Consider the following 9020-nt stretch of genomic DNA (forward strand, 5'->3'; position numbering starts at 1 on the left):
ACATACGAAGTGCTTGGGACCTCGCACACCCGGGACCAGGAAACCACGGCCAGACGAGCCTCTCCACCATCCCAAGCGTTGACTTCAGGGTCCTAACCCGAACCGTCCGGTACCCGACCTACCGAACAGATTGTTTTTTAACTCTAAATTAAAGTGAAAATGCAGAACTTTAGTGTTTTCCAAATTATGGATGAATTTTATGGTGTGCCTGGTTTTGTAACTGCTCCATTACAATGGAGATGAGATAGTTTCAATGATGAGCCTATGATGTGTAATGGAAATTCTTAACGCGTGTGATTACTTGGCCAAGTTCGGGGTTTAATGCATTTTGAACAGCAAAGTTGTAATTGTATCTAAATATTGTTGATTTTACTTGTTTTATTCTTTCATGTTTAATGATTAAGTATTGTACGAGACAAATTGAAATTAAACCAGATATCTGTCTTTAATAAAATATTCATATTTTTTAATGGTAGCCAAAACACTTTTAATTGATTAACTTGTTTAACATATTAGAACTAAGCCCCAACTGAATTGTCTATAATCTTTTTTTATTATTTTCAATTTATTGAATTTAGTGTTGTTTTTAACCATTGTGTCTCCTGAATCTTATTTATAGATGGATGAAGGTATAACGATTGTGTATCATCATGGAGGCAGTTTTGTCACCAAACCAAATGGCAGTTTGGTTTATGACAATGATCACACTGATGAGTTGACTGGGCTGGATGAGGACGTATTAGATATACAGAGCTAAGCCAATAATCACCTTGTTAGAGAAGGTTCGGATGTTTGCGATGCGGTCCATTGCAAAAAACAAGGTTAAGTTATCCCACCATGTTGGTAAGCTCCCACCAATCCAACATAGTAGATTGCAGAAAATCCGAAAAGAATCTCAAAAATGGACACCGATTTGGAGTGGAGATGAAGAGTATCAAAGATTTGAGATCCACGATTGGCCTACCAACATGGCTGTTGACTTGGGAAAGAGCATATGCACCTGTAGGTTTTGGCAAATAACAGGTACTGAGGTCTACAATAATTTCTTATTTCTATATGTTTGTATCATTTTATTAAACATAGTTTAGATTAAATAGTGACTGCTTTGTATTCATTTAAGTGTTGTTATTTATTTTACTATTTTATTTGTCTCTGGTGATTGGTCTCTATTTAAATAGATTGTTGGATAATGTTTCACCACATCTGTCTTCGTAGGCATGCCATGTGTCCATGCATGTGCAGCCATCTCCAAGATAAATCGAAATTCTGAGGATTTTTGTCATCATTGGCTGACCATGGAAGCCTATAGAGATACTTACAAGCACTCTCTCAATCCAATACCAGGACAAGATCTTTGGGAGAGAAGTGAACAAAATAGGCCTCATCCACCTAAAATGAAGCGAAAGCCAGGGCCGATAATCCAAAAAAGACGGAAGGATGGTGATGAAGAGCCATCTAGTGTTAAGAAGTCAAAAACTGAAACCAAGTTGAAGAGGAAATACAAAGAATTCACATGTACTTACTGTGGTACGAGAGGGCATACAAAGAGAAGTTGCTCTCATAGGAAAGCTGATGACCTTGCTAGTGCCCTTGTTAGTGCAGCAGCGGCTGTAGTTGCAAAAGAAAAAGGTTCTAAGGCTGGAGAGACTAGAGATTCAGCAAATGCTGCTACTAGTAACACTCAAGCTGCTGAGATTAATGAAAATGCTCCATTAGCACCAAGGGAAGGTGTTGATGATGCAAATGCTTCAGAGATTGATCTCACCCAACCCACTTACTCACAACCAGAAAATCAAGAACAGGTAGTGATTGGTTTCTAATATTTGATTAACTGTTAACTGGTTTGTATTGGTTTATAATACATGAGTAAATGTTGGGTAGATCCAATTGATTGATACTATTTTAATAATATATTGACTGGTTTTTATTGGGCTGTATTGGTCACTAATTCTGTTAACAATTTTAACAGGTCCCTCCATCAGACCCACCTCCACCTCCACAACAGGTCACAAGGCCTGACAAGCTGCAATCGAAGAGGAAAAAAATTTTCAATGTGGACCCAATGCAAGGAGCAAGTTCTGGGACAGCTGCACGCTTGGCAGAGTTTATGACATTCGTCCCCACCCCGGGCTTCAAACCACCAACAACAAAATAGAAAACGATTTGCAATGTTGACTGGAAGTTGTGTAGAACATATTTTGTAAAGAGCATTTGATCAAACTATGCTCATTTGATATTTTATTACTATGTTATGTAGAGTAATCTGTTTTGGTTTAGGATATTTGAAACTATGTTATTTAAGGTATTTGAAGTATGATACAGATACTGCTATTGCTAATGCTGTGATATTGACAATGATTAATGACTTTGAATTGCTTAATGAATTACTTATTTCTGGATCCCCTGTCAAGTGCAAGAACCACAAAAGGTTCTATTAGATTTTCTTTTGTAACTAATGGAAGTGCATACTACATATATCATTATCAGAGCTAGCTCTTGATTTGTCTTCATATACAGATTCAAAACAATTTGACCAATTTGAACAAACTATGCTCTTCTGATACTTATTTGGTCATAAGTTATACCTCATCTTTTGTATAATCTCACTTTTAAAGAATTTTTACAAGATATATCATTACCAAGAGAACATAAAATTCCATTTCTATTTTGTCATTAAATACATAACAATGCTTCATTCACATAATTGATATCATATTTACATATATTTCATCCCACCTAATCCATAAGCTACAATCACAATTCCAAAAATAATAACAAACACAGACAACATAATATTCCACATTTTTAATATTCTAATTTCAGCTTCAACTGCACTAATTTTCCATCCCAGAGATATTTTCCAATGGTCTTCACTAACTGAACTTTCATTTCTGCCAACTATGCCTTCTTCTTCTTCAACATCTGCCCATTTAAAAAAGCCACACCATCTCTTACCAGTAGTCTACAACACCAAAAATCCAAAAGAAAAAAAAATTGAGAGGAAGAACAACTACAAAACCAACAAGCATTTGAGAAATAAGACACACAATCAGCTTGCAACAATTTAACTAACTTACATTATAGTTAGAACATCCATAGAATGATCTTTTTGGATTGGAATCTGTCCCAGACCATCGAAGAATAGGACGCAACCCACAACCGCACCAATGCGGAACCTTTCCACCTCTGTCACCTCTGTCACCTCTGTCACGGTGTGCATTCTTCACCCACCCACCATGCGAACGAGCTCTACTAGAGCTACCTGAGCCTTGGCTGCTGCTTCCCAACATTCTTCTCAACTCTTCGAGACACTCTTGCGATTTGGAGAAATTGGGACTTCTAGGTTTTATTTAAAATTTTTAGGGGTTAAATTGATGCCTTCAAACATTTTGCCATGTCATCTAACTGCAAGGGTGCCAGGTGTCAACGAAAATTGACAGCTCAGCTTTCCGGTGACGGAAAACGCCAGAAGAGCCAATTTGAGGCGCGGGTCAAAATTTCAGGGTACAATTTGAGTCAATTGAAACCAAAAGGGCTAAATTGAGTCGGGGGTCAAATTTCAGGGGCCAATTTGAGTATTAACTCAACTATGTAGTTTCAAGTTTGATATATTATTATATTTAAGTAATTTTATTAACAAAATCTAACTAAGTTGTTATAACTTGTTTTATATTTATACACTATGTAACTGATTTTTAAACATAAACAACTTCTCATTTTTAACATAAACGACAAATTTTTTTCTTCTTCTTTTAAATTTGTGCACACTTTTTCGATATTGCGTCTTCTTCTTCCTTTTTTTTCGTTATCTTTCTCTTTCATTATCGTCATCACCCATAACACCAATATTTTGCAAACATTTTTATTGGTTTTGATTTTTTCTATGCCATCATTAAATAATTTCGGTTCAAATTTTAGTTTATTTCAGTTCATTTGTGTGTGAATTAAGGTTCATTTGATACTGCTGATAAGTATTGACCAAATTTTTTATTCTCTAAGTAATTTCGGTTCATTTCTTAGTTTAATTGAAGATCATTTGGATCCAAAAATGAATTCAATGTGTTTTTACTAATGATTGAGTCTTTTTGACTGTTTGTTCAAATCTGAACTAATTTCGGTTGGTGCTAATTGAGATTCACTTAATACTGCTGATAAGTATTGACCAAATTTTTTAGTAAAGAAAAATGAAATTAATCATTATCACTTTATTCAATTGCATTAGATTCCACTCCATTTCATTCAATTAATTCAGTTTTGAACAAGCAGTCAAAAAGACTCAAGCATCGACAAAAATACATTTATTTCTAAATACAAATAAATCTCAAATAAACTAAGAAATGAACCGAAATTACTTAAGAAATAAAAAATTTGGTCAATACTTATCAGCAGTATCATCTAAACCTCAATTAACATATAAATGAACCGAAATTAGTTCAATTTTGAACAAGCAGTCAAAAAGACTCAATCATCAACAAAAACATATACAATTTATTTCTAGATCCAAATAAATCTCAATTAAACTAAGAAATGAATCGAAATTACTAAGGAATAAAAAATTTGGTCAATATTTATCGGCAGCATCAAGTGAATCTCAATTAATTCACAAATGAACCGAAATTATTTCAATTTTGAACAAGCCATCAAAAAGACTCCATCATCAACAAAAACACATTGAATTCATTTTTGGATCCAAATGAATCTCAATTAAAAGGAGGAAAAGAAAACACGCAGCAATAAAAGAATGACAATTGAGAGAAAACACACGAAGAAGAAAAAGGAACGCGAAAAAGAAGAAGGAAGAATGCAAAAAAAGAAGGAAGAGCGCAAGGAAGGTATGTGTTACGTTATTAAAACGCGCGTGTGTACACGCTAGTGTAATGAAAATAGTTTTTGTTGAGTTTTGACCAATTTAATTAGATTTAATTACCAAAAACACTTGAATGTGTAACTGAACTCATTACCTATATCTGTAAATAAAATATATCTGTAAATAAAATAGATATTGTTAAGCTTTTTGTTTTATCAATTTGAATATATTAATTTATGGCCACCACTTATTGAGTTCTTAATATTTTGATTATTTTCTTTTCTTTTTCAGGAATGAAGCACACGTACATTGAGAGAGAGAAAATGAAAGAGAAAAAAAAATTAACTGCTTTACTTTAAAAAAAGGTTAGAGAAATTTTTAATTAACAAGAGTTAAATTAAATCTATTTAATAAAGTGTTTACCTAAAAATTAAAAAAGTAACTCTATTATGAAATTAATTAAATAATATTATTAGATTAAAAGNNNNAAAAACCAAAATTTAACAAAAACTCATTCCATTTTACCTATACGTATACACCAAAATCAGCTATCAATATAAAATATATGTTAAAATATAAACATATATTTAAAATAAATTAAACCACACATATATTTATACACAAATACAAATAATATTTTTGTTAATAATAAGATGATATCAAGAGAAGCTACTCAAAGAATTTACAAAAACGAATTGATATCATTACAAATTACTTAACCACCACTTTCGTATATAGTATTAATCACATTAATTCATCATAACTCACATTTGCATCTTTATCTCTAGCTCCAAATATCTTATTCTTTAAATTGTCTAAATTACATGGGGCACAACGTCGATGCAATGTTTACAATACAAAATCCCAAATCTTGTTTCACTAATACATTATCTTCCTAAAAAAAGAAAAAGAAGGAATACACTTTCGGGATATGCTTTTTCTTGATAAGCTACGTACTATCAGTTGGTTAATTTCATTGATACAAAAATTTTAAAAATAATAATAATGAGTAAATAAATTACTATGCCATAAAAATCAGATGTAGCCAAAAAGTTTTCTCCATGGTTCCAAGCAATTCCGAGGACAGGAAACCGATGACCCTATATAATATAAATTCCAAGTTATATTGAGCTTCTTGATTTTTCATCACGTTGAAGAGTCCACTAAAATAGAAAACTAACCTGCAGCTTGTTTACACAAGTATGCTTTGGCCGCGTTAAATCATAGAAGTAGACATTTGAGTCTTCACTTCCAGCAACTTCACATGACAACAGGATAATATTAAAAAGATAGTAACTTAAATACTGCTATGTAATACAAGACACTCGGGAAAACTTATGGCCTTTTGGTTTTTGTTTTCATTTTAGTATCTTTCGTTTTCAAAATTTTGTTAAAAGAAAATATCAAAAGTGAAAAAGAAAAACCAACTAGGCCCTAACATGCTCGCAGAAAATTGGTCTCTAAGGCCTATCAACTATCAAGTCTCAATAGAGCATTATATATTTTATAGCAGTGTCAACAAAGCTTAATTATTGAGATATGGGTGCAAGTGCCAACAAAGCCAGATTTTGGGTCAAATTTACAAGAGCAACATAATTTAAATTTAAACTATGCAAAGAGGTCGTGGAGAAAAAGAGAAAGCAGTGACAATGATATACCTATGAACTCTCCTTTTTCTAAGGAAAGAAGGGGGCAGAAAGAAGCTTGAATTTTGTGTGTACGTGGGGCTAACTTGAGTGAGCATCGTATAGTTAAATAACCTTGTGTCTCCAAAGCCACACTACAACATAACAACTTCAGTGATCCAAAGAAAAATAAATAAACAAAGAATAAGAGTTTCACTAAAAAACAAGGAAATGCACTGAGGATTAACGGCAGTTCTTTATAAACCTGAAGAAAGACAGGTTTCCGTCCTGAGTACAGGTCAACAATACGGGTCCTCCAGCCAGTAAAGAAAAACTCCGATACTGCACTGTTGTTACAGGAGATTTGTGTCTGCTGCTACTTCGGTAACGATGAGCGCGGGATAACACACCTGTGTGGGAGTTCATATTTACTGAGTATATACATCCCTGCATACACAATCCAGTAAGTAAAGAAAATCAGATAAAACTGAAGAAGGATATACATATGCATGTATATTAGAGGCACACCTGTGCATCCCCACAAAATATGAGGTTTCCTGTATGATTAATGTCCATTGCGGTAACTTCACTGTCAAATACTGATGTATTAATTATCCTTCCAGTGCTAAAATTGAACACCTAGTACAAAATATAAAGTTTAAGAAAAGTGAATTGAAACAATTAAGTTACGATGACAGTTAACATATGGTAAGTGAAAATATATAGTAGCACAGAATTTTAGAGGAGAAATTATTCAAGGTAATAGAGTATCCACAAGTCACGAGTAGCTGATGGCAAGAATATTGACCGTATCATGAATTTACATGTTCATGAGAATAAATGACTCTCCTTGCTTCTTTTCCAATTCCACAAAAAAGAAAAAAAGAAAAGATTATTTCTTCTCACTTACATGGGGAAGTGACAAAGGGAATAATTCTACTTATCTGGGACTTATATGGCAGGGTATTGACATTGTTGATAGAACAAAGCATAGTTGTATTTGGGAGTTTTGGAGTGATTGGGATCTGCTGAGAGTCATTTACACTATGAATGGGTTCTCCCTCATAATAATGAGGATTATACCAAAAACATTTACATAGGCTATACTGAAATTTAACAATATGACAATTTGTAAGCCACATTACCCTTCCAATTGCTTAACTCAAATTATCCAAACACAAATCGGGTAACTCATTTCTGTTCCCTTTCTATCTTATGCCATTACTCCCCATTCCACCCCAGTCTCTCCAAATCTTTCCACGAATAACCTTGGATCCAAACTATAAATTCTTCACTATACTATGTGAAGAAAGAACATGATGCAATTCATGACATTTCAGAAAAGGATCTGTCATATATGATGCTTCCTTTTTGTTTTGAAAGAGTAAAAAGAGAAACAGGCAGCATATTTACATTGATTTCCCTGTGTGAATTGCCAACTGAAAGGAAGTTGTTATTTACCTGCACCATATAGAGAGAAACAGACTTCCATCACAACCAAAGATATATGGAAAGAATAAATTTATTACCCATATAAAAATAAAAATTATGCAAGCATATTAAATACAGAAAGTTGCTGAGAACATATCGTTTTTAAGATTAACCAATTGAAATATTTTGAAATTCACTAGGAGTGACCATGGTTTGAGTTACTGTAAGAAACAATCTGATTTAATATGATTTAGATTTTTAACCAGACTAGTTGAAAAACATTTGAACAGGTTCAGAATCAGATTGAAACTCATGGAATTGGTTTTGAACCGGTTTAGACTTTATCAAACCAGGTTGAGAAGCGTTGGTGATGGTCAAAGACAGTGTAGACACTATTGATCATAGGGAAATATCATTGTGGTCGATGGATGTCATGGAGGACAAAGTTTAAGAAAAAATAAATAAATCCTACTCACGCCACCAACCCCCCAACAGCAACTACTTTTCGACAAAACAAGAAAAAGAAACTTACAAATAACCCAACATATATTAGGAGGTAGTCCCAATTCTTTACCAAACTCAATGAAACAAACTGGCTATTGCCTTATCATTCTCTTCAAAATAAAAATTTTAAAAGTCAATCTATGCAACTACCAGGAAAAGGGAAAAACAAAAGAAAAAGAAAAAAAAGAAACACACAGACATAAGTAAATCAAAGCTTAAGGGCTTGACTTCCTCAAACTGTGAGGGATTCAAAACCACCCATGAAATATCTAGTCTTTAGTCTACAAGTCAATTTTATCACCTCTTTCATTAGTATAGGGTACGAGGAGAAGGAAGACAGAAGAGACTGAGGATCTAATACAACACATACAAAGTCATAGATACTTGGCATAGAATTTTAGGATTTCTTTGGTGTTAGATAATATTTCGTTTACAATGAAAAGTACATTAATTTTCATTCAATGTTCAATGGAACAGCTAAAAAAACTGAAACTTATAAAGATAAAAAAAAATCGATCTAAAAGTAAGATAGAAATAAAATAGAATAATATCTGTGGACCCTTGGGGTGGGTGTGATCATGAATTTGGTTTTGGAGAGGAGGAAAAGGCTTTGGAAGGTTAAATCTCGTTCATGGGTTTTGTTTTTGGAGGTC

The 9020-nt window shown here is 33.3% G+C and overlaps 1 protein-coding gene across 1 annotated transcript in view; it reads right to left on the reverse strand.

The window, feature by feature from the left end:
- LOC107613637 (WD repeat-containing protein 13) overlaps positions 5561 to 9020 on the reverse strand; it is an 8451-nt gene continuing 4991 nt past the window's right edge. Inside the window, exons 7-12 of the mRNA XM_016315732.2 lie at positions 7846 to 7893; positions 6961 to 7071; positions 6698 to 6879; positions 6466 to 6587; positions 5989 to 6065; positions 5561 to 5907 (exon numbers count right to left, since the gene is read on the reverse strand). Of these exons, the coding sequence (XP_016171218.2) occupies positions 5767 to 5907; positions 5989 to 6065; positions 6466 to 6587; positions 6698 to 6879; positions 6961 to 7071; positions 7846 to 7893 (681 nt within the window). The 3' untranslated portion in view covers positions 5561 to 5766. The remainder of the gene's footprint in view (positions 5908 to 5988; positions 6066 to 6465; positions 6588 to 6697; positions 6880 to 6960; positions 7072 to 7845; positions 7894 to 9020) is intronic.

This window comes from Arachis ipaensis, chromosome B08, assembly GCF_000816755.2.
Source record: "Arachis ipaensis cultivar K30076 chromosome B08, Araip1.1, whole genome shotgun sequence".
NCBI lineage: Eukaryota > Viridiplantae > Streptophyta > Magnoliopsida > Fabales > Fabaceae > Arachis > Arachis ipaensis.